Here is a 27,007-nt window from a genome sequence, read left to right as displayed (position 1 = left end):
TGTGTCTCTATACATTGGATTACCCAGATTGCCAGGTCATGTCAGATAGTTCATGGCTCCAGCTGCGGGACGATCTGTCTGTGTGTTATTTGGGGGAGACCCATTGCTCTTGTCTATGTATTAGCTAACTCTGGGTCTCCGTCTTGTGCATCTGTCTCTGGGCTGGGTGACTCAGGGTCCTAATTGTATATGTGTCTATAGGTTGGGTAATTTAGGTAACAGAGGTACACAAATTAAAGATTCAAAAGGATAAGAAGCCATAGAATGAAAACAACCAAGATTTTCTCTGTTTTCTCCAGGTGTACCACTTGGCAAGTTACTATTTACATGAAAAGGCTGACCATATATACACTAGTGAAAAATTGGAGGCTTCATAACTAACTTGTTCAAAATAGTACTGGTATTCTCCAGACTGGTTTAACAGGAATCATCTCTAACAGTTAAAGGATGGAAACCAATGATTTCATACTAGAAGGGGGACAGTAAACCCTCTTAAAATAGTACTAGAACAAAGATGCAAAAGTCTTGAGTAGTGTTTCCTGTGACCAGCTAGGTGGCTACCAGGCCTAAAGTGAAGAAGATCAATCTTGCTGAGTTCAAATCTGTCCTCAGACACCAGCTGGGTGACCCTGGACAAGTCACTTAGCCCTGTTTGCCTCGGTTTCCTCATCTATAAAATGAGATAGAGAAAGAAATGGCAAACCACTCTGATATCTTTGCCAAGAAAACCCCAAATGGGGTCATGAGGAGTTGTACAAAACTCAAGAACAACAAATCTTTTTTTTTTTACATTAAAGTCTACCTAAAAAGGTAGTATATAGTAATTAGACAAGAATGTGGAGCATTTGTCATTGCATTATGCTCTTAGTAAGGAGTGCTTTAGCAAATTTATTCTCTATTGTCCAAAATAAGATGCATTGGGAAATTCGAGTTTGTTTTATAAACTGAGCTTTTGAAATAATGCATACCCCACTTCAGATATGTCACAGAAATAGAACGCTGAAGAGCTTAAAATTCAATCAAAGGTTTGTGGCAAGTGGCCTTATATTAAAATAGCAGGAAAATCATTTCAATATATGTTTTGAACATGATTTGTCCCAAATAGCATTCTAATAGATAACACTGATTATATGGTAGCCAACATAATTTATATATCCCCAACACTACGCCTTTGTCAGAGACATTGTTAAGGAATTTGACGCATATGCAAGAGAACAATATATGTCAACTGAAATATATACCAATTAGCTTTAAATGGGGAGCTGCAATGAATGATATATGTGCACGCTATACTTAGAAGTAATCATATGCAGGCTAAAGTAGCTTGCGTTTCCAAACAAGAAGTCTTTTTATGTTGTCATTTTAAAACTCTCCTCTTTCTGAAGGTCAAGAATAAATAGCACCATTAGCATTAAAAGCGAGTAAAAGGGAAAGTCATTTGTTGTTCATTTAACATCCCATTTTTCTGAAATCACTTTGTAAAGCATTCATTTGTTCGCCCTCCCTCCCCTCCCTTAGAGGTTCTCAAGACAAGGTAAAGACTGTTCTAGGTTTTGTTTATTAGAAGTGGATTTTTATTTTCTATTGTTAATTTTAACATCTTGCTTCAGTGGGATAAGTTGTTGAAATTATATGGCTTGCTGAGGTGACCATGGTGAAGGATAATACTAATAAATACAGCTGTCCAAATCATTGTTAGCACAGTTGGCTCCAGCAGCTGGTGCTAACGAGACCAAGGTTAAAGGTTCAGTTCCCATCTGGGCTGGTCTAACTTTACATCTACCAAACAACCACCTCAACAACAACCAGTCTGGCTGCCAGATGCTGCTTCTTCTTCTAATTCATACCTTTGGTTATGAGGGGACCAGGTGAGAAAAACACAAGGAACTTGAGGGCTCAGTGCCAACTCTGTACGGGAAAACAAAACAAACAACAACAAATCCCTTAGTGTAAGAAATTCTTTCTATGGAAATGAAAGGGTGGGCTGGTGACATAGGGATCATAGATCTGAGCTAGAAAGGACCTCAGAAATTATTGAGGTCAACCTTTTCATTTTACTGTTGAGGAAACTGAGACGAGGGAGGTTAAGCAACTTGTCCAAGGTCAGGTAGGTAGTGTCAAAAGCAGGATATGAACCTAGGTTTTTTGATTCTAGGACAATTGCATTAGACACAGGACTTTTAGATATAGACAAATTGGGGTGGCTAGGTGGTGCAGTGAATAGAGCACCAGCCCTGGAGTCAGGAGGACATGAGTTCAAATGTGGCCTCAGACACTTAACACAAAAACTAGCCATTTGAACTTGGGCAAGTCACTTAACCCCAATTACCCTCCCCAAAACAGGCAAAAAAATAGATATAGACAAATTGATTAAAAACCAAGAAGCATTTATTAAGCGCCTACTAAATGCGAGACGGGCTCTGTGCCTGGTGCTGGGGATACAAAAACAAAAAGGAAACATTTTCTGTACTGGAGCTTGCCTTCTATTCAGGGAACAAAACATCTATGTATATAAAAAAGTTTACAAAACAAATCAAAGATCAGAAAAGGATGGATGGAGGAGGTGTCCCTTGAATAGAATTTTGAAGGAAACAAAAGAGTCTAAGAGATAGAGGTAAGGTGGCAGTGAATGTCAGGACAATAACATCACTGAAGAATCCCAAACATTCCCTGGGTCACAGACCATCTAGTGTGTAGACAAAGTGGGGGAGAAGCTCTGCCTCAGGCCTCCTCCTCCTTCCAGGATCTGCCCTAGGGGAAAAAATGAAGTGTGAATTCCAACATAAAAGTGTCGTCATATTTCGGAAAAGTAACCCATCCTGGGATAGGGCATTGTGGATTACATATGATTTCATGAAGCAGACCCAGTGGCCTCATTAGCAGGCTACTACCTCCCCCTGGAGGACTCTGGGGTTATATCCTTCCCAACCACATATGCATACCTCTGTTTCTCTGAGACTGCCGGTTCCTCACTTTTTGAAATAGAGATTATACCAGCCATTCTCCATTCTTCAGAGCTGTGGTAAGGACATGAATAACTTTTGGTCAAAGCAATTTCATAACGCTGTGGAGAGGCTGCAATTTGTATGAATAGGACAAATTCCCACTCGGATGGAATCATGCACCCTCGATTAAGTAAAGAAAGTTTTACGTGAACGTTATCAAAATCAGGCTCTGTGCCATGGCAAGGACATACATCAGTTTTTTTAATTGAATCAAATGAATCCAGGAAGTCAGAATGAACCACGGTGATCTACAGTACCCAAACAATTGGCTTCCATTTCAAAAATAAAGGCTTGGAAGCAGAAGTCCATCTCCTCCATTTACTAACCAAGTCACCCTCCCCTCTGAACTTCAGTGTCTTCATTTATAAAATGAAGATAATAATACTTGTACCCTCAGGGGGATAAGCTTTAAAATTATTTAAAGCAGGAGTTATTGAGAAACAAGCACATATTGTTTGCTCACACATATACTCCTACTCCCATGTGACCAGATCAGCTGAGCTCTCACATCACTTAATTAACTTCAACGTTCTTCTCTGCTCTTTTCCGTTCAAGGTAACTACCAAATGAGACCATTCATGCTTTGCTTCAGAGTGCTGAATACCTCTGCCCTCCCCAACATCCCTCCCCTGTGACAACCCCTCTGTTGAAGCAATCCATTTGCTCAGTAGGTGTTCGTTGCTGAAAGGACAGTGCTGCCCTTCCATAGTTCAAATGACAAGATGGGTATTGTTCATGAATTTGGGAAGAGGCCAGGTCAAAATTGCTGGGGAATCATTGAATCAGTCTGGCAACAATGGCCTTAGCAGCCGTGTCTTATGAAATCTCATTAGGATAAGTGGGGGTCTGGGCAAACATTTAGCTTCATCGGCCTCTGAAAGGGAATAACCCAGCATCTGTTCTGTTGTATTTTTGGGTCAAAGTCTGATTTTGGTGTTAAAAGTAATATTCATATGAATATTAATAATGATGATAATAACAATAGGCAAAGTTGATATGATGTTTTAAAGTTTGTAAAGTATATATCTCATTTGAAACCCTTTCCCTCATCTTCTTACATGTTTATGCCCAAGATTTAAATATGTATAATTTAATTTCATCTGATCCCCATAAAAGGTAACAAGTTACCCTCCATATTCCTACCCCCACACATCCCCACCACGCATTACAGCTCATCTTCCAGCATCACATCAGCTCTTCAATCAATTAGGGGGCTTTTTTCGGTTTGTGTCAGAAACATAGACTCAGGTCGGCAGAAAATATTTCTTAGATCACCATGGACTGAAACAAGGTGCTTTGAGGATCTGGGTGAGGTCATAGCTGGTGCTAAAACCTCTATTTACTTTGCCAATGAGCAAGTAGGCACTGAAAGTAATTTCCCCAATAAACTGTCTTTGCCCCTTTCTCTAAATCGTAGGTTATTATTGTTCCATTTAGGACTATACTTAATGAGCCTCAATTCCTAATGGTTTGGGAAAGGTTCTGGGATCAATTGTGGTCACTGTCCACCCCCTTTTGTTGCATTTTCTTCCTGCTACACCTACGTTATTCTTTTTTCCCATCACTGTACATATTGCATTATGAATAAAGCCCCCTAATTGATGTTGATGTGGATGTTTCTGATAGCATCCACCTCCAGAAATGTTCATTTAAAAATTTAAGATGATTAATTCTGTATAGTTGGGTGTGTTACTGGCATGTTTCACCAAGGTCCATCTCTTGTTAATTTTACATGCTTTGTGCATGTTACTTTTAGGTCTAATGAGGCCCTTTTCACATAAGGCAGCATATTGTCACCTGTGTAAACTCAGTACCCAAGTTCTGTCCTCAAAGAGATATGGCAAGGGAAGAAGAACCTCAGACGGTGTTAGCCATCACCAGTGCAAAGTTTGGGTCAATTCAATTCAGCCAGAATTTATTAAGCATCTGCTATGGGTGCCAAACATGGTGTTAGATGCCAAAGGTACAAAGACAAAAGTGAAACATTTTGTGCTCTTATGAAACATATTCTACAACATGTACACAGGGAGGCTAATGAGTATATACAAAGAAAATGGACTAATGCATTTCTCTCTTCATACAGCAAACATTTATTAGGTACCTTTCTGTCTGTGGAGCACTAAGGAAGATAATAGAGTTTAGATGAGATGGCTGTTACCCTCAGGAAACTTCCAGTCAGGCTAGTAACCAGACTAGGATGGGAAGGTAGGCATCAATATCACATAAAACAAGAGGATGCATTTTACAAATTCTATTACGATAAAGACATAGCAAGACCACCCCGGTCCATTTCTAGCAAGGAGAGAGTGTTTGCAGAACATCTTCTCGAACGGTGTCACTACTGCAGAAGTGATACCTGTGGAGGTAAAAATGAAATCATCAATGGGTGGCAAAACTTTGGTGAGACTCCAGCTGATTTCATTTATCGGACTGGTCAGCCTTTGTTAAAGTGTTTATTTCATTTGTGTTTTGTGGATGTAGGAGGGAGAGCTGGAGGATGTCAAAAGACTTCAGTTCAAAACCTATCATTGTGCCTTTGGGCAAGTCACAGCCTTCCAGGACCCTCCTTTACTCATCTGTAAAATGAGATGATTGAATTGTATGACCTCTGAGGTCCCTTCTAAGTCTAGGACTGTGGACCTATTTCCAGTAAGTAGTATGTTATAAAACCCTATTCAATCAGATCCCATTCTTTCAGAAATCTGTGTTAACTCACACTCAAGCCTTCCTAATTCTTCCTACTTTGGGGGAGGGAAGTTCAGATTCTATTGATGGAATATCAATTGATAGACTATCTCTTGGTATGGAAACTCTTCCCAGTGATTCAGACAACTGTCACTACTTAAAGTTCCAGGTGTCTGTTTGCATCTGCCTAATCCATTACTGAAGAAGAAGGAAAAAAAGAATTCCTACTTCATGTTTTAGGTCCAGTCTCAAGTCAGTAGTTGTGTGCAGCAGAAAGTTAGGGGTTGGACCTGGATTGGTGATTTCACTACATGGAACTCCTTGATGAAGGTCTCTCCTCCAATGCAGCACCCACCCACCCCCCTACCTCACCCCCCATTCTTTGTAATTTATGATTTTAGAGACTTGCCTAGAGCAGTGGTGTCAAATTCAGTTTGTACATAATGATCCCTGTAGGCTGAAAATCAACTTAGTTTTAAAATGTACTTTATTGTATCTTAACTATTTTGTTGGGAGCAGTGGATAGAGTGTCAGGCCTGGAGTAAGGAAGACACATCTCTGTAAATTCAAATCTAGCTTTAGAAACTTACTAGCTCCTTGACCCTGCACAAATCACTTAACTTTGTTTACTTCAGTTTCGTCGACTATAAAATGAGCTGGAGAAGGAAATGGTAAACCACTCCAGTAGCTTTGCCAAGAAAACCCTAAAAGTGGGTCGCAAAGAGTCAGACACGACTGAAAATGACTGAACGACAACATGTCTATTCTCTTAAATATTTCCAAATTACATTTTAATCTGTTTTGGGCCCCGCTAGGAGAGTTAAGGACTGACCACATGTTTAACTCCTCTGACCAGAGTACTGAGATGTTGCATGGTTTGTGCAGGGTCACACAGCTATTATGCGTCAGATGTAACATTGGAACTCAGGTTGTTTTGGTTCTGAGGCTGATTATGTATCACTTGTTGTTTAGTCATTTTTCAGCATAACTCTTTGTGACCCATTTGGAGTTTTCTTGGCAGAAATACTGGTGTGGTTCAACATTTTCTTCTCCAGGTCATTTTCCACATAAAGAACCAAGGCAAAGAAGGTTAAGTGACTTAGTGCAACACAGTAAGTGTCTGAGGCTAGAGGTGAATTCAGGAAGATGGTAATTCCTGCATCCAGGCTGGAAAGTCTATCTACTGTGCCACCAAGCTGCCAGCTAATCTAAACATTATGCTATGCTATATTCCCTCTCATGCCAGCAGAGGGTTGCTAAAGTGAAATGTTCCTTGAATGGTTCTGCACGGCCTAAGTTCTTCATTTTATTCTTCATGCATTAAGAGCACCAGTCTTTTCCTGAGATTTCTTTCCCACTTTCCTGAATTTTTCGAAACCCAGAGGAGATCAGGAGTACTAAATTTGCAGTCATTGAAGAAGGGAAGTATTGGATGGAATATGTGGCAATAGGTTCTTTCTCTCACTGGAACAATTTTAAAGCCCTAGGGAGTAGGTTAGACACAGTCCTGAGTTAGACCAATTGGTGGTAATTAGTCACCTGGGGAACTCCATTGTAAAATTAGTGAACTTCTGTGTTTAAAATCCTCTTTCATGTAATATAATATAGCTCTGCTATGAGTGGAAATTGTTTTTTATGGACAACTTCATTTACAAGTAAGTTTACAGGTGTATTTGTTTATAATTTACATTGTCTTTAAAGGTAATTCATCTGTTTCTTTACATACAACCTTTCATATGACAATCTCCTACTTCCATGCCTTTCTGTTTGTACTCCTTCATGCCTAGAATACACTCTCTCCTGACCTCTGATTCTTGCAATTCTTGATTTCCTTCAATGCTCAGATCAAAAACCACCTTTTGTATAACCACTTTTTGAGTCCCTCACCCTCCACCCTGACCCAGTTGCTAGTGTTCCCTACCCCAAAACCACTCTGCATTCATTTTCTATATTTTCTTTAAATTGAACTAAAGAAGAATTAACAAGTGTTTTTTTCCCCCACCCTTATTGCCCAGAAAGAACAAAAGATAAACAAAATCCTCATATCAAATATGCCGAATTCCCACATTGGCTTCCTTCCTTCCTTTCCTTCTTTCCTTCTTTCTTTCTTTCTTTCTTTCTTTCTTTCTTTCTTTCTTTCTTTCTTTCTTTCTTTCTTTCTTTCTTTCTTTCTTTCTTTCTCTCTCTCTCTCTCTCTCTCTCTCTCTCTCTCTCTCTCTCTCTCTCTCTCTCTCTCTCTCTCTCTCTCTCTCTCTCTCTCTCTCTCTCTCTCTCTCTCTCTCTCTCCCTCTCTCTCTCTCCCTCCATCCCTCCCTCCCTTCCTTCCTTCCTTTCTTTCTTTCTTCCTTTCTTATCATCTATGTATGTGTGTTGTCTTTCCTGTTAAAATTTAAGCTCCTTGAGGGCAAAGTCTGTTTTACTCTTCCCTTTATATTTCCAGCACTCAATCTAGGGTCTGTAGCAAGAAAAGTACTTAATAAATGCTTGTAATTGATTAAACTCTGAGAGGAGTTCACAGTCATAGTTGATAACAGGCTAGCCTTGGAGTGCAGAAGAGTTGGTTTCTGTTCTGGGACATTGGATGAGACTGGGCAAATCATTTAACCTCTCGTAGACTTAGTTATACACATATGGCCAATGAGCATTGAGTACAGAGTAGAGAGTTTACACCCTATGAGTTCTTCATTCTGATAACAACATGGGATCAGACACACCTGTCCCCCAAACAACAAGACAATCTACAATTCAAACTTTCTCCAAAGTCGACTTACTCTTTCCTCATTATTCACTATTAGCCAGGTTTTACCATACACATCTCCTCCCTATTACTTTCACTGGGGTTGACCAAACTAATAGAAAACAGATAAATAAAAGAACTGATAAATAAAGCTCCAATTGAATACCAAAAATGATCAACAAAGAAACTGTGCTCAGGGAAGATCCAGAATCAAGACACTTGAAAAATTCCATCTAATGCCAGTTCTGTCACAGAACTTCTCTAGAACTCAGTTTACCCATCTGTAAAAGTGAAAGAATCAGATTATATGAGTTCTCAGGGCCCTTCTAGGTTTAAACCTATCTTTCAGTGATAATGATGAATTATTTTGCCTTCTCAGGACTTTATGTTCCCTTCAAACTGCTATATTTTTCTAAAGTCAAGTCAAAGAGAATTGCAGATTCCCAAAGGAAGAATTTGATCATTCAGGGCCAGGCTCCCAACTCATATCATATTCTCTAATGCTATGATCTTTCACATCTTCCCATCAAATACATTTGAATAATGGATAATAATATTACTATGACACCTGGAATTGTTGTCATTTACTTCCCAGTAGTGCATCCTAGACATTTTCCACAGCATCTATCAGATTGTCTAACCTCATCACTTCCCCTTTTTAATCTGCTATTTCTTGCTTTTAACCAACAACCTCTGTTGAGCCACATGGTCTTAGTGAATTATCATTTGATTTCCAAAAAAGGCAGAAAAACAGACAAATACGCATGGTCAAAGAGTTAACTTGAGTTGGGAGAGACCTGAATATCATTTACTAACTAGCTGAACAAATTAGTCAGCCTCTCTGGATCTTAGTTCCCTTATCTGTAAAATGGGTCCAAAAATTACTGCATTACTTCACAGGGTTGTTGTGAAGGAAAAAAAGTATAATTTAAACATTTAACTTAATAAACTTAATAAAAATTTAAATTAATAAGTATAATTTAAATATAAATCATTATTATATCCAGAATGTACATACTCTGTTCCATCTTCACCACTTTGCACTGTGACCTTTGAAGCACCTAATTTGGGCCGGAAGAGGTTGATCACGTTGTTGTACCAGAGGAATTTCACCTTCTCCACTTTTCCCACATTGATGTCAACATCAATCTCCTTCTTATGACTTGCACCTGGCCTGAGGGAGCCCCTTCAAGTAGAGAAGCATGGAAAGGTCATGCCAATGAACTGTGCTATTAGGAAAACTGGAAATTCGCTGCTTCCCCAAACTCACTGGAAATGGGTAAGCCTAGTACAGCTGTGGATTGGTTCCTGGATGTGTATTGAAGGATTTTACAAGACCAAAATCATTCTCTAGGAATTCAGCTTGGAATATGATGGGATGCTATTTTCCTCACTGCCTGAGTCTCTCTCTAGTAGTCGATAGATGGTTGGAAAGGGTATTAACCCTTTAAGGAACCAACACCCAGTTAGTATAGCCCAGGGACACACTTAACTCTGCCTTACCTTTTAAAATATGAATCATAGATCATTGTGGAATCATTTGCATGGCACCAAAGTTGTGACCAGAATTTTTTTCAAAGTTGGATGCAGACTTCATACGAAAGTGAAAATGTAAAATTGAATAAAACTATGGCTATTTTTTCTGCTTATAATATACAAATGCTTCACTTTGAGAAAAATCTAATATTTCTAAATGAGAACTTACAAAATAGGTAAGTTAGAAAGTATGCATTCTTAAGGGATTAACTCCAGGACTCCCCTAGCATACATTGGGCAAGTCCCTTCTCTTTAACAGGTTTTAGCTTCTTTCTTTTTCTTCTTTTGCTTTTTGGAGGGGGTAGGGCAGGGCAATTGGGGTTAAGTGACTTGCCTAAGGTCACATGGCTAGTAAGTGTTAAGTGTCTGAGGCCAAATTTGAACTCAGATCCTCCTGACTCCGGGGCTGGTGCTCTATTCACTGCACCACCTAGCCACCCCAGGTTTAAGTTTCTTAATCTGTAAAAGGAAGGGACTGAACTAGAGCATGGATTCTTTAAATTTTTGTGTCATGAAACTCTTTCATAGTCTGGGGAAGTTGATGGTCCCCTTCTCAGAAACAAAATGCATTAAATACAGTATTAGAAATACAGAGGATTACAAAGGAAAATTATAAGAATTTTTAACATTTCACTGATGCCTGATTGAGAACCCTTAGACAAAGCCACATTTTCTTTTCTTACAGGTATAATTAGATCAGATCGAATTGAATCATTGCAAATTCAGTGGGCTGGAGGGTTGAGGCAGGTGGAGAGAACTCTCCAACTGGTGAAGGGGGGGAAGGGGAGATGTGTGAATGTAATTGAGGTTGAGTCAAAGATTTTCACCTTCTAGAAGACTTAAAAGAATAGAATAGCAGTTATCCAGGGAAAGGAAACATGGAAGCCCTCCCAAGGAGGAAGTACCCAACACCATACTGAGGTTGGCACCTGGGAAAGATTCCTGTAGTCTTCATACTGGGTGTTGTTTGTGTCTCTACCCTTGTAGTTCTAATGTCATCACTATTCTTCATTGTTTCTCCATCTCTAAGACAAGTTGGGTTTGGACCAGATGACATCTTCCTTCTCTAAAATTCCATGGTTCCATTTTTTAAAGTTGTTTAAAAATTAATTTATATGTAAGCTTTCAAGAACACCTCTGCTAGGTGAAGCAAAGTACTTGGAAAAGAATGATTTAGTATGTAGAAAAGAATGACTATTTTACTTGAATGTTCGACTTACTTGAAAATGTCATATTGTCTTGAAATGCCATTACTTCCAAACATAGCAATCCTGATATACCCAGTCAGTTTTTTCTCTCCGGAGAGTTTGACTGATACTCTGTATCTCCAACCTGCCCAAAGAAAATATGTTGAAGTCACCTTTTTATAATGTAGAAAAGAATACTTGTGTCATGTTTCTTTTTTCTGGCATTACATAGGGTTTTGCCCACTATTCAACAGACATTTATATATGCGTGGATTTTCTACTGATCCATTAGGAGAAGACTTATAAGCGTTGGATCACAATGAACTTGTGCATTTCATTACCTTTCTATATCCCCAGGGGAAAGTCAAGCCAATAAAAAAGGGGAGGGGGGATGGTGATTTGGAAAAAATTAAATTTGCTTGTAAGGATTATAAAAATGACATAATAAACAAAAAAGAAACTCACGAGTAAAGTTACCACTGTCCCCAGTGTTCAGGAAAAATGTCTGCCCCAATGCGTTTGTTTTTCCCTTAAACTGGTCAGCATAGTGACCCATTTTTGGGCAGCCTTCAGCTGGACAAGGGAAACATGCATCCTGGTAGGTGAAAAGAAATGAATGAATTTGTCTATGAAATGTAATATGTTGAGTCATTTATTTGACAAATTGGTGATCACCTGCTCAATGTAGAGTAAGATGGATATAGTACTTTTCTAACAACAACCCTATAAGATAAGTAGTACAAGTAATATCATCCCCATTCTATAGGTGGGGAAACTGAAGTAGAGGTCAAGTGACTGGCCTAGGTCACATAAAATAGCATTTAAATTCCCTTTTCTCTCTGGCATACACAATGTGCTAATGTCATGTCTATATCACTGTCCTCATCTGTAAAATGGGAAAAAATGTGCTTGCTATATAAATGTCCACTATTATTATTGTTTCTCACTGTTTTTTAGCCCACCAATGCTAGTCTACTTTCTGTTATTCCTGTTCCCACCTTCCTTCTCTCCCCACACTTTTACCTACATTTCCAACTGACCTCCATTGGATAGGATTATGTGTTGTTTCCCACTAGATGATAAACTCCATGAAAAGAATGATATGCCTTATGCTTCCCTTATATCCTTCCTAGAGCCTAGCACAGTACTGGACCCAATAGTCATTCTAGCAACCAAGCACATATTAAGTGCCAACTGTGTTCTAGTACTATGCTAGCTGCTTGGGATATAAATACCATAAATACTTGTTGACTCATTAGATAGATGACATGTTGACTTTGATACACATACACACATGTGCACACAAAGTGGCTGAGTAGAATCAGTCATGGTTTGGGAGAAGTGAAGGATAATCAGAATGACAAAAGAGACTTGAAGCTATATCATATGAGGAATGGTTGAAGAAACCAGTACACTTATCTTGAAGAAAAAAAATCTTGGGGTAGCAGCATGGTTCCTGCCCTAAAGTACCTGAAAAGCTATGGAGTGGAGGAGAAATTTGACTGATTCTGTTTAATTTCAAAGGGTAACATTGGAAAAAGTGAGCGGAATTTACAGGGAGGCAGATGAGAGTGAACAAGAAAGTATTTGTAAGTACTAATCAAAGCTGTCCAGAAATAGATTGCACTGCCACTGGAGAAGTTTCCTGTAACTGATGGAAAGGCATCTGAGCACCTTTCAAGGGCATTGTTGAGGGGATTCCTGCATTGCATGAAAAATTGAACTAGGGAGTCTCTAAAGTTAGTTCCAACCCCAAGATTCTGTGATTCTGTGAAAGTCAAAGAAATTCAGGACAGGGGAAAATGTACATTTTCATATAGTTCTCTTTTCAGTCTTTTAAAAATAAATGTTAAAAATCACTTTGGGAGTTGACTCCCATCATGTTGGCAGACATGACTTTGATACAGTAGGTAGATCTATGGCCTTTGACTGGCTTCTTTTTTCTCCCTCTGCCACAAAACTAGGAATTCTGGTGCCCAGGGTAAATTTAGTAGGAGTAGAGGGTAGTACAAAGAACAATCAGGTATATTCAGATACAGTAGGGATAGCCTGCCTTCCAGAGATTTAGATTTCAGCTGAGAGCACAGCCAATGACTCCCATTTCTCAATCCCTAGGGAAAGGTAGAGGGAAGACTGAAGGTGAAGAGGTGCATTTATGGGAGAAGGCAGTCCCTGAAAGAGGGGTATGACCCTCAGGTATAGCAGACTGAAGATTATGAGGTATGGGAATGGTGGTCCAGGGGACCATCATCAGGAGGAAGTAGACTCCATCAGTGTCAGCACTCTGGGGTCAGGCTCCATTTGTCTAGCTCTAGCTATGAGTCAGAAGAAGCATCTGGATAACTCAGGAGATAGAAAGCTGAGCCTGGGGGCAAGAAGACCTGAATTCAAATCTGCCCTCAGGCATTTACTAACTATGTGACCTTGGGCAAGTCACTTAACCTCTCTTTACCTTATCTACTGGAGAAGGAAATGGCAAACCACTCCAGTATCTTTGCCCAAGAAAACTCCGTGGACAGTATTGGTGTGCTATGGTCCATGGGGTCATGAAGAGTCATAGAAGTCTACCCCCTCCAATTGCATGTTCATAGTCAAATTTCCTTTGCTACCCACTTGGACTGGGGCAGTTTGATCCTCCATTATGTGATGTTTTTTGAGTTCTTTTCTTATGATCATATGCTTTTGAAATTTTCCCATACCATTATTTTGCTTTCATCAGTCAAGAAGATGGGGTCAGTGACCAGATTATAATTTATATATCTTTTGTTTTATTTTATTTTCGTTATTGAGATTTGTGTTGACCTATGATTTCTTTAAAGAGGGAATGCTCTCCACCAATGATGAAGCCTACAAGTCATTCTGTATTTCATAATCTTAGAATTAAGTGTCTTGACTGTGGTCACATAGCTAGTATACGTCAGAAGCAGTTCTTGAACCTAGGTCTTCCAAAACTGGACCTAAATCCCAACTTTTATAGGAAACCTTTCCCCACCCCTCTTAATTCCAGTGTCTTCCCTCTGTTAATTATTTCCTATTTATCCTGTATATAACTTGCTTTGTATATGTTTGTTTATATGTTTTCTCCTCCATTAGACTGTTAACTCCCTGAGGACAGGGACTGCTTTTTAATTCTTCTGGTATCCCTAACACTTAGCATAGTGCCTAGCAGGTAGTAGACATTTAATAAATATTTATTGTTTAACCTAAATCCAAGTCATAATGTTATCTTTCTGTTCTTTGGTAGAACAAAATTATATTCTGTGAAGGTGGTGTGTCTTAGGGTTTTAACTCACATTTTGGGGTATAGAGGATAGATCGCTTACCGAGTCAAAAACCTCATAGGAAGCACAGGGATAACCAAGAAAGCCATCGGGTTGGAGGATGCTTTCAGAGTAATATTTATAGCTTCGCAAGTGATTGCAAGCTGCAAAATCACGTGTCCCTGGGGAGACAAACTTCAATTAAACTCAGCAAGAATGCAGTTTCATTTTCCCATTAAAGAATTTGACCAAAGCAGTTAAGAGTTTGGTATTTTGTTTGTTTATTTTTGTACTTTGAATTATTTACACAATTCCTAAGTCAGTGTCAGGATTTTTATATATGTTACAATAATTGTAAATTATAGGTTTTTTTCCCAATTCCTTTACATTCAAGTGTATTTGCAGAATTCTTCACCATTACTTAAGGGACCTATAACTATCTCTAGCCTCCATAACTTGAATTCAAGCTGTGCCTACTCAAAGCTAAAATCACCACTTGAAAAGTAAAAACAGCCATCAAATGGGTTGTTTTGTCTACATGACAGCAAACAACTGGTTTGATTGATTTTTCCACCACTAAATGGACTGATTTGACCAATATTTTGATGTTCTGTACATGCAACTGCAGTTTAGGAAATTCATTCATTCAGCAAATATTATCAAGCATCTATTATAGAGAGAGCTTTGGAAGAGATAAGCAGATGTGGGAAGTGAACAGCTAATTAAGAGGATGATATCTAAGAATGGGACATGGATTTCTCAACTATGGCTAAACAAAGAGGCATGACAGGCTCATGGCCAGAGATGGAGAACACCTTTAAGAGGCTGAGAATGTAATTCCTTGGAATCATGCAAATATAATAAAAATGGTTTAATCTGAAAAGGAAGGAGAAAGAGGAAAGGAGGGGAAAATGGGGAAGAGGAGAGAAAACTGCCTTACTCTTTTACTAAGTGTGTGTGTGTTATTAAACTAATTATCATAGAGGGTAAAGACAACATAGGAAGAAAAATAACATTGGAGATACTAAGCAATTCAGTCATCCATAAATTTTCAAGAATCCAAGAAAGGAGTCAGCATGAAACTCATAGCCTCAAATATCTATATACAAATAAAGAAAGTATAGGTAACTAATAGGGTGAACTAGATATCCTAATGTAAGAAAGCAACTTTGACAGCCTAATAATTACTGAAATTGTGTAGAATAGGACATCACTGGAGTCTAGCTCAGGAAGAATATGCCTTACTAAATGATATAGGTAAAAACTCAGTGATATAGGTAAAGCATGGGGTGGGGCAGAGTTTAATTATAAGGAAATCCAGAAACTAGACAGAGGAGAGTTTGTGGAATCTTTAGGGGCCTTGGGTTATAGATTACACCTGCTAAACCTATTATGGCATGAATCTGGACTGCTTGTCTAAAATACTTATAAACTCCAGGTCCATTGGAAGGTAGTTGCCTGATAGCCTAGAAATTTCTAGAGATTGTTCTCTTTTTGTGTCTCAGGACATAAAACAAAACTATTTATGAATAGAATCAATATGATTACTGCCATATGTTTTTTTTTCTTTTTCTGTCACTTTCCCCAATGAAATTCCAGCTATTAAAATTACTTTCTAACTTCACTTCCTCTTAGAATGCTAGAGTTGGAAGAGACCTCAGAAACTGTGAAAATACAGACACCTTAGAGGTCAAATAGATCCCCTCATTTTACAAAAAGGGAGACTGAGGTAAAAGAAGAACCAAAGAAATAAAATACCTTGTCAAAGGACAATCTAGTAGAAAGGAACAGGGTTAGGATACAAGAATCTGCAGCACAGATATGAAGCAAGAGAGGGACATTAAATGGCAATTGATTTGAAAAAGATATGAGACTTCTAGTGGGATACAAGTTCAAAATGAGTTAATAGTGAATCCATAGGAGTCAATTTCATTCAAGAGAGGTGGTGAGCTCTTAAGCCACATTGCCAGGCTTAGGGTTAAAAGCATGCAGGTGACACTCACGCAGGTGATATATATTGTGTTCTGCTGACCTGATCACATTAAGAGTATTGTGTTAATTTCTGGGCACAATGTTTTAAGAAGGTCATTGGCTAGATTTTTGAATACTTGAGGAAAGCTATCATTTCTTCACTCCTTTCCCCCTAAATTTTCTTCACTCTGAACATCTTCAGTTTGTCCCCTAGCTTCTCTTATGGCATGCTCTCAAAGTCCTTCACCATTTTGTCTCCCTGCTCTGGATTGTCTTGAACTTGCCAATGATTGTCTTAAAATATGAAAGAGGAATTAAGCTAGGTCTGTTTGACCCTAGAGGGTAGAGTTAAAAACAATGGGCAGAAGTGACAGAGGCAGGTTTAGGTTTGCTGTCAGAAGCATTTCCTAACAACTCTAGCTATTCTGCAATGGGGTGGGCTGCTCTAGGAGGTGGTGGGTTCCCCTGATTGGAAATCTACAAGAAAAGGCTAGATGACCCCTGGTCAACAGGGTTGCAGAAGGAATTCTTAATCAGACTCAGGGCTGACTCTATGGACTCTATGGATTTGAGCCCCCTTCCAACTGTGAGATCCCATCAACCTGAGAATTCAGGCCTACCAGCTCTAGGTCTAGGGAATCTTTCTGACACATTCTTTCGAAAGAAGCTTCCAAATGGGTTATTTGTCCTGGATGCAGGCCACACCTGGGAAACATCCCAGATACTTAAATAGGATTTCTTTTTCATCATCTAAGTAAGGATACTGAAACATTGTCCATTTTCACAGAAAAAAACATGCTCCAAGCCCTCTACAGTTCCTGCTGCCCAATAACTTCTAGTAAGAAGATGATCTGGCCACCACTGCTATGGCTTACTGCACAACAGAACCCATTTTATGCTTAATTGTTTCTTTAATCCAAAATTGCTGCTCAAGGATCCAACAAGAGAGAGAAAGTGGATTAGATTGTTCCCTGGTGCCCAGAACTGGTGACTGAACCTCACATAATAGGCCCAGACGTCAGTTTTAATGTTTTTACCCCACTTGAAATTACTTCTGTAATTAAGGCCATGTTAATTTCTATTATGTATACCCTGTTCATCATTTCTCTAGAGTTAGGGACTATTGTTGTCACTAGAGTTTCCTTTCAGAAAGGGCTAAGTAGTTATTTGTTTTCTAATTTACATAATCACCTGCTATTAATCACCTGGTATAATATTAAACAGCTTCATTTGGTGGAGGGAGGGGCAAAGTACTGTATACCTCAGTAAGTAACATTTCTAATTTTTTTGGCCCAGTCCTGAGATTTCATCAGTAGGAAGCATTCCCAGTGAAGAAACTTCATCTACCACTGCAGGTTAGCGACTGATCTGTAATGAATGGTTACCAACATTTACCCAGAGCTCTGAGAGGACTAAGTGATTTACCTAGAGTTATAAACGCAGTGAGTATGTGTTAGTGGCAAGACCTGAATTCATGTTTTCCTGACTCCAAAGATAACCCTTTATCTACTACAGCACATTTTCTCATAGAGTGTAATTAAACATGTAAGATATTACAATGTGACCCAGGTCAAATGAGATGTTGATAAAGAGTGACAAAAATACAACAAATCATTTCTAAGCTCATTGGCTCCCTTCTAGTTTTCTTCCTGAGGATTTCTGATGGAAATTCCAAGAAGGTTATTCAGTAGACTAAAGCCCATTTTAGGGGAAAATATTAGCTTTTCTTCTATACTAGTGATATGTGAACTCTTTGAGGGGAAAATCTATCTATCTATCTATCTATCTATCTATCTATCTATCTATCTATCTATCTATCTATCTATCTATCTATCTATCTAATCTATCTATCTATTATTTTGTCTTTGCATCCCCATTCACTAGCACTGTGCCTTGCCCAAAATAGATACTTATTTAATGCTTATGGAACTGAACTGAATTACCAATGTGTCAGAAATTGCACAATGACCCCAGAAGGGATACCCATGGGATTAAATGAAGTGCTGGAGGGAAGGAGAAGGAGAGGGAGAGGGAAAAGGAGAGGGAGAAGATGACAGAAAGAAAGGAGAATATAGACTTCCCAAACCATAGTTCTCCTTATTATAAGGCCATCCGAGATACACAGGCCAGGACACTCACCCTGCTTATTCACCCAGAGGTAAGGTTGGTCCTACTTTAGAGTACATTTTTCAGTCAAATGTAGATGAAATAGTAAGGAAAAATTTATCTAGAATATGAATTCAGCTGAATTCAAATTCAAATCAAAGCCCCAATATTTCTTAACTGGGTGACCAATGGTAAGTGACCTAACCTCTCTAGGTTTCACTTCTCTAATCTTTAAATGAGAAAGTTAAATTAGACAACTTCTAAGGTCCTTTAATAACTCCATATCTAGGATCCAATAGAATCTATCCATGGCACACTGCCAGGATGAGACAAAATATTTATCTGTGCCAGGAGAGAATTCTAGCTGCCATTAAGGGCAGCCTATAAATTTTTTACATCTTTCAAAATGGGGAAGTCATCATCTTCTTAGTTTGCTCAATATACATACCTTCCCATATTCCATTTATATCAACAATGGTTGAAAGGATATTTTTCTGACATCCAGGCATTTGTTTTCCACCATTTGGAAAGAAATCCAGATGTCCCACAATTTGACTCATTCCCAAACCTAAAACATTCAAAACAGGTCAACAGATGCTAAGTTACTGTCAGGTTCTGACTCCTTATCAGGAGTTTAACTACAGCTGGTCCCAGTTATAGGGCTCAAGGTGAGACACTCACCCAGGTTTGGGATCATAGGAGCAGAGTCTGTGTGAATCACATCAACAAACATGGCATCACTGGCATCCAATCGGACTTCTTCTGGAGTATTCTGGAAACAAGGCTCAGCTGGATCCAAGCCTAGGGGAAAAAATTCATAAACAGTTGTTCTCTACTTGAAGAAAATCAGAGATTCAACCATCCATCCATACTCACAAAATGGACAGGTCACTATGTAATATTTAACACTGTTAAAGGACTCCAGTTTTTTTGAAAGGGAACTTTTAAATAGCAAGAGCTCTCCTAGGACATTTAAATCTTTGTCTATAGATCACAGATTTAAAGCCGGAAATATACTTAGAGATCGCCTGCTCCAAAGCTTACATTTTATGGATGAGAAATGTAAGGCTGAGAGGTTGTTTGCCCAGGGTCATGCAGGTAATAAACAGCAAAGTGAAGATTCAAACCCAGGTCTTTTTATGACTAAATCCAGGCCTCTTTCCATGGTAACACAGCTACAAAGAAGAGCAGTAAGGGACTTTATATTTTATCTAGTCCAATTCTCATTTTATCACTAAGGAAAACGAAGCCTGGAAAACAAGTAACTTGTTCAAGGTTACATAGGGAGTTCTTGGCAAGACCAGGAGTAGAACCTGGGAATCCTCACTGTTTCCACTCCAGTACTTGGTTTCTCTCCTTGAGTTCTCTGACAGAAGAGCTGGTTTAGAGTAACTTCAATTGTTAGGAGGTGCCATCAAGTGAGTACCAATTAGACATAAAGACAGAGCATCTTTGAAATGTCTGTGAACAGCTCCTCACTCTGCCCTCTCCCTGCTTTTTTTTTTCAGTCTCAGCCAGATCAATGGAAACAGGAAGCATGATAAACATTTGATTGACTTAGGTCTATCATCAGTCAATACCCCTTCCCCGAAAACCTGGCTATAATAACTAAATATTTTTCCTGCCTTTTATTTAATTTTTTTTCTAGAGGCACAGATGTTTATTTGAAGAAAAAATGAAATCCACAGTATGAATTTGAATGTGTTCAAAACTTGACAAAGAAACAGAAATATGATAAATTGCTGGTATAAAGATATTTCTTGAGGGCCCCCAATATTGCTGAATCAGATCTATGTCCTATGCACTACGTTATTATAGTATTCAATCTATAAATACCAACTCTTTAAGGGAACTTCACAAAATATTTCTTGTGCTTTGTAGATGGTTAGGGAAAATATATATACATACATACACATATATGTATATGTTATATATATATATATATATATATATATATATATAGTTACTGTTGTTAAAATTTATGTTAGAAGAGAAGGCAAGGTTTTTCTAGCATTTCTTTTTTTTCTCCCTCACCCTTCCCCAAGAGGGCAAGAAATCTGAAATAGGCTATACATATACAATCATATTAAATATTTCCACATTAGCTAGATTTGTGAAAGAAGAATCAGAACAAAAGAGAAAAACCACGGGAAAGAAAAAAAGAGAAAATAGTATACTCCAATCATTATTCAGACTCCAAAGTTCTTTCTCTGGATGTGGATAGCATTTTCCATCACGAATCTTTTGAAATTATCTTAGGTCATTGTATTGCTGAGAAGACCTAAGTCTATCAATGCTGGTCATTACACAATGTTACTGTTACTGTGTATAATGTTTTCCTGGTTCTGCCCACTTCACTCAGCATCAGTTCATGTAAATCTTTCCAGGTTTTTCTGAAATCTTCCTGCTCATCATTTCTTATAACACAATAGCATTCCATTGCATCCATATACTAGAACTTGTTCACCATTCCCCAATTGATGGGCATCCTCTCCATTTCCAATTCTTTGCCACCACAAGAGGAGCTGAAATAAATATTTTGTACATGTGGGTCCTTTTCCCATTTTTATGATCTCTTGGTGATACAGACCTAAAAGTAGTATTTCTGAGTCAAAAATATGCATATTTTTATAACCTTTTGGGCATAGTTCCAAATTACTCTCCGGAATGATTGAATCAGTTCACAACTCCACCAACAATGCATTAGTGTTCCAATTTTCCCACATTTTCTCCATCAGTTATCATTTTTCTGTTTTGTCATGTTAGCCAATCTGATAGGTGTGATGTGGAACCTCAGAGTTGTTTTGATTTGCATTTCTCTAATCAATAGTGATTTAGAGCATTTTTCATGTCTATAGATAGCTTTAATTTCTTCATCTGAAAACTGATTCTTTATATCCTTTAATCATTTATCAGTTGGAGAATGACTTGTATTTTATAAATTCAACTCAGTTCTCTATATATTTTAGAAATGAGGCCTTTATCAGAGACACTGGCTGTAAAAATTGTTTCCCAGTTTTCTTATTTCCTTCTAATCTTGGTTTGCCTTTTATTTTTTTATGTGAGAAAGAAGCAAATGACAAATCAACATATCCATCAGGTGTTTGGTCTTTTTAAATATATCTTCCGGGATAGCTTATAGGCTCAGTCTAGATTCAGTTCGGCCTTCTACCTCTCCTATAATCCCCACCACAGACTGACAAAATGATGCTTACAGTGATAACCTGATGCACTACAAGATTCTAAATTGCCTTCTGAATCCTCAAGATGCAATGAATCACATCACATTAGAGATGATTTCTTTTTGAAATCTTCTTCTCCTCTTCCTCATCCTCCTCCCCATTTTCTGTCCCAGCATCCCACCACAGCTAATATTAGAGAAGGTTTCCTGACAGAGTCCTTAGATAGAGACTGAGTTCAGAATCCTGTCCCTTACTTGCAGCGTGCCCCTGGGTAAGTGATTTAAACTTTCTTAACATCAGTTTCTTGATCTGTAAAATGGGAATACTAATAGCATTAACTTCACAGAGTTGTCATGAGGATCAGGCAAGAGAACCTTTGTAAAGAACTTCACAGACCCCAAAGTACTAGATAAATTCTATCATCATCGTCACCCTCTCTTTGGCATACCTGTGATCCTGCCGATTTGACCTTCCAGTCTCCTCCCAGCCTCCCCAGCAGCATGAGCTCCCAGACTGTGACCAATGATGTGAACATTAGAAGGAGAATATCCAAACTCTGTCTGGCAGAAAGAAGAGTTTCTTCAAGGGGCAGCACCATCTTTCTGGCATTCATTCTGAGCCCTAACTAGGACTTGGCAACTGGGGCTTTGCATAAAGGTACCAAGAAGTAAGGGGGCAGGGAACGCTTCTTTGGGTTGCCTTGTACACCTCGCAGTTCTCTTCTAGTCTCAAGCCATCTGGCAGAGCTGTTCCCCAAGTCCATCCTAGGCCTAGGCTGCCACTCCTAATGGTCCCAATGTTATCAAGTCAAGTGAGTCTCAGGACTCACTTTCTCATTCTGCTATACCTGGGTGCTCCCTAACAGGGGCAGATGGCCTGTGTAGCACCACCAGGGGCCAAGAGACCAGTGTCATGCAAGCTGGCCAGGATTTTCATCAATTATACCAGAGACCAGTCCTCCCCGCAACCACAGAATACAAAAATCATGTTTTAAAAAGAAGTTTGGGTGCTTTGTCTCTCTCAACTCCCCCTCCACATTCAATCAGCACCCCCACCCCCTGGGAGATCATAACCTCCTCTTGTTACCCTGAAATGCTGACTACAGCAGAATGCCCACCCTCAGTTTGAAAAAAATACAAAAGAGAATACATTAACCAGCAGTTGTATTCAACCTTAGTCTTAAGGACTGCTGGTGGCCTATCAGGGTTAGTTCCCTGGGCCAGCATCCCAGTCCCCCTTTTTGCTCGAGTCCATCCTAAACTTGGGGCATTGTTAGCTGAGGAAAAAAAGGAACCAGATGGGGCTGACACTGGAGATGGGGGGTGGGAAAAAAGGGCCAAAATCTATTCCACTTAGTCTGTTTCATATATCTTAATGCTGTTCCTGCTATGTGGAAATGCTAACACTGCTGACCAGTGGCAGATTAGATCAACTGCAGGCCTGACTGGAGGTCCCTTCCAAAATATTCCAGGCATTTTTCTAATAACTCTCTGAAAAAGTCAGCTATCTTCTGAACGTCTTGTACTATCTTTAAATGTACTCCATAAATGTGAGTTATAGTTACAATACAAATACTGTCTCTGACTTGTTTGTGTGCCCGAAGAAAGACAAATCCTAAGGACTCTTGTTAGGATTCTTGTTTTATTTGTTCTGTGGAACTAGGAAGTCTTGGGTTAACTCTTATACTCCCAATGGAGGTTGATGGGAACTGAGAACTGATGGAGCAGACTTGGTAAACTTGAATTAACTCCACCTCCCCCCCCCCCCCAAGGAAGATTGATCTAGGATTCAACTATGGGCCCTTTGGGTATGAAGGATGTAAAAATAGTTTTATAGTTTTAGGATTTGGGGAGGGAACACCAATGACCTTAGGGAATTTCCTTGATGACTGCTTCTGACTTTTACCACCTTGGGGACCATTTTTACCAGGGATTATTGGATTTTTTTTGAGGGGGGAAGGCAAGGCAATTGGGGTTAAATGACTTGCCCAAGGTCACATGGCTAAGAAGTGTTAAGTGTCTGAGGCCATATTTGAACTCAGGTCCTCCTGACTCCAGGGCCAGTGCTCTATTCACTGAGCCACCTAGCCACGCCTGGATATATTTTTATTCAAGGAACTTTATCTAAACCCTAAATCTGGTACTGAGTGAACCATTACACCAAATGTGGAATGGTGACCATGACCATTTGGGAAGGTTAATTCCAGACACCATATCAGTTCTAAAAACAAATATATCCTAGTGTACAGTACAAAGAAGGCAACTTACTGAGAGTACATTGATCAGATAGGCCACTTCAGCCCCTACTACCCGGATGTTGTTGGTTGCTTGTATATACCTTGTTCTTGAACCCTTTTTCCAGTCAATACAGAAGCAGTTCACTTTTTCCACCTGAAACATTTTCTGGGGAAAACATAGAACAAAAAAGAAATCAACCAAAAAATCAGTATTATAGAAGTATACAACGCACAGTGAGTCATAGGCATGTGATAACCAGATTACGTTAGCATCTTTTCCTTTGACAGAGCTGGACTGGCGTGGTGCTTGTTTTTCAACAGCAAATTAAAAAAAAATTCCCCCTAAATATTTTTCTTTCTTCAAGGGAACAACTGATCAGTAGGGCTGTTCATGCTCAAACTTCTTTGTTTAGGCAATAATTCTCTTTCCACACATACTTAGGATACTTAGGAACTTCAGATCAGGTCATAAACAGATGTAACTCTTGGAGAACTCCAAGACCATGACATAGGTTGAAAGATCTATGGTGACCGAGTAGGAGGCAAGTAATAGACTCATACAATGTTAGAGATATAAGAATCCTAGAGACCAGTTCTCTCGATTCCTTTATTTTTACAAATAAAAGGGAGGTTTGAACAGGAAGAAGTACTCAAGATTTCATAGAATTTTGGAGCTGGGCTACATCCAAGAAGTCTTCCAGCCTGACTGTCTCATCTTACAAATAGAGAAATTTAGGTCCATGGAAGTGATGAGATTTGCCAAAGTTTACCTAGCTAGTCGTCAAATCAAGGACAAAATCCTGAGGGAATGTCATAGATTGATAGAGGATGGAAGAGAGCAGGGACTGACTGATTAATTTCTGGTTTTGGATCACAAGAACCTGGCATGGTAGCTGGCACAAAGCAAGTACTTAAAATTTGCCTGTGGATAGGTTGGTTGATTGACCTCATATCTTTTATCATGTCCCTAAATCAGTTCTCTTCCTGTTGAACTAAACTGCCTCTTTTTTGGTCTTTTATTTTGGAGGGGGAAAGGCAGGGCAATTGGGGTTAAGTGACTTGCTCAAGGTCACACAACTAGTAAGTGTTAAGTGTCTGAGGTCTGGTTTGAACTCAGTCCTCCTGACTCCTGGGCCGTGTTCTATTCACTGCACTACCTAGTTGCCCTCAAAACTGCCTTTCTTGAAAGGAAGCTGCTAACTAGACAGTTAAAGTCTCAGGCCATATCTCAACTCATTTTTTAAAAGTGTATTGTTTCCCTGTTAATATTATTAACTACTTTCTATGTGTGGGTATTTGCTCCAAGTAAAACACCATGGAAAATATTTCTGTGAGAGGTTACCATCAGTTGGGGCAAAAAGGGAGGCTTTTGTATCATTAGGCATGGCCACAGACAGTAGTTAAATTAAAAATTCTGAGAGCAAATGTAAGAATTCAGAATGATGCCCTTCCCATTATCCTTTATAATACCCAAAACAAAACAAAACAAAGAAAACCCCAAACAATTCTGGGGCTCTTTGGCTGAGTTTATCCTTATGGGGAGAAAGAAAGGAGGTAACTGTCAGAGATTTTCACTCTAGTTTGCTCAACACTTTTCTCTCATGAAGACCAGAACTGTAAGCCACAGACAAGTAAGCCATAATAAAATTTGCTTCCAACTTGAGAGATTTAACTGAAATGGATCTAGTTTGTCAATGCAAAAGTTTTGTAGAGTTTTTCTGAGATCTGAGAATGCTTTGGAAATATCTCTGATTGAATTAGAATATTCTGAATATCAGGATCATGTTAACTATACCTCATAATCACACATTAAGAAAAAATCCAACATCTGGAGGTCCACATTCTGGTTCTGAGTCTGTGCATAGTTAGCTAAGCTATCCTTAGACTTCAATTCAATTCAGTTTGATATATTTATAAAGTGCCTGCCATGTTGCAAGCACCACATGAGGTATTGGGACATATAGCCCAGCACCAGGCTTACATTTGAACACTTTGATTCTTGTTTTCCATTGGCATAGCCTTTGAGAACACAGCATCATACCACGTCAAGATGGGTACCAAAAGCAGACTTTAATGGAAGTTTGTCTATCTAGCATTTGTCACAGGTCACCTCATTTGATTTTTATACCAATGCTAAGAGGTAGGTAGCACAAACATTATTACCTCCACTTACCAAAAAAGGAAACTGGTTCAGAGAGGTTAGAAAATCATGGATTTAGAGCTGGAATGTGCCTTAGAGGTCATCTACCCTTGTCTTCTCATCTTCCAGATGATCAAATAAGGCCAAGAGAAAGCAAATGACTCATCCAAGGTCACATAGCTAATAAATAGCACATTGGGGGTTCAAATATATGTGTTCTTACTTTGAACACAAAGCTCTTTGTCTTTTGTAATATGTTCCCTGTATTAACCCCCTTTGCCTGGGAGAATGCATCATGTCAAGAAGTACAAAGGAAATTTTGCTCACATGGACAGGGAGTTGTTACTAAGTTATTGGGGAATGAGAACATCAAGGTAAGGAAAAAAGAATTTTTTAAAAGTTGATATTAAGGAAGAATTGTCAGGAGGAACTGCTTTTAATGATTGCCAAATGAGTACAGAGCAACCGCCCTTTTTCTATTTAGAAAGGAAAATGAAGGAGAATGGAGTCTGATTGAGGGGAAGATTCAAAGAATAGCAAAGCACTCGGCATCAGAGGATCTCAGTCATTTTACCCTTATGAGCCTTGGTGTCCTTTATCAGGAAAATGAGGGAGTCAGACAACATGATGTGTTTGTAAATTACCTTTCAGCTCTAATACCTGGGAGGAGTTTGTGGTGGTAAATGGGAGGAATTGAGAGGTTGGAGAGGAATTTTAAGATTTATTTATGCTTTTGAACTGAGAGATTTGGAATTAGCTCTATACCTATTATACAATCATTAGATTATAAACTGCTTGAGAGCAAGCATTGTCTTTTTGCCCCTTTTTATATCCCCAATCCTAAGCACAGTGTCTGGTGCATAGTAAATGCTTAATATTTTTCTATTGACTGAATTACTGACCCTCTGCGGTAGGCTAGCCAGTGCAAAAATGTCCCTCCATCACGGTGGCTATTATTTTGG

At 38.9% G+C, this 27,007-nt stretch overlaps 1 protein-coding gene across 2 annotated transcripts in view; it reads right to left on the bottom strand.

Moving 5' to 3' along the window:
• Window positions 1–5,297: 5,297 nt before the first annotated feature.
• LOC138168666 (pancreatic lipase-related protein 2-like) overlaps window positions 5,298–27,007 on the bottom strand; it is a 28,133-nt gene continuing 6,423 nt past the window's right edge. The window contains exons 4-13 of one of the 2 annotated variants that reach the window (XM_069097575.1): window positions 23,937–24,071; window positions 22,118–22,229; window positions 19,169–19,288; window positions 18,936–19,055; window positions 14,474–14,592; window positions 11,616–11,745; window positions 11,184–11,295; window positions 9,465–9,613; window positions 7,746–7,761; window positions 5,298–5,361 (exon numbers count right to left, since the gene is read on the bottom strand). In XM_069097575.1, the coding sequence (XP_068953676.1) occupies window positions 5,298–5,361; window positions 7,746–7,761; window positions 9,465–9,613; window positions 11,184–11,295; window positions 11,616–11,745; window positions 14,474–14,592; window positions 18,936–19,055; window positions 19,169–19,288; window positions 22,118–22,229; window positions 23,937–24,071 (1,077 nt within the window). Of the gene's footprint in view, window positions 5,362–7,745; window positions 7,762–9,445; window positions 9,614–11,183; window positions 11,296–11,615; window positions 11,746–14,473; window positions 14,593–18,935; window positions 19,056–19,168; window positions 19,289–22,117; window positions 22,230–23,936; window positions 24,072–27,007 lie in introns of both variants that reach the window. The other variant, XM_069097574.1, reaches the window with a different exon arrangement.

The sequence above is a fragment of the Petaurus breviceps genome, unplaced genomic scaffold (genome assembly GCF_028583685.1).
Source record: "Petaurus breviceps papuanus isolate PSGF00001 unplaced genomic scaffold, PetGlider_PUasm1.0 37, whole genome shotgun sequence".
Taxonomy (NCBI): domain Eukaryota; kingdom Metazoa; phylum Chordata; class Mammalia; order Diprotodontia; family Petauridae; genus Petaurus; species Petaurus breviceps.
The sequence above is the reverse complement of the archived record's forward strand: the minus strand, read 5'-3'. Positions and strand labels throughout refer to the sequence as shown.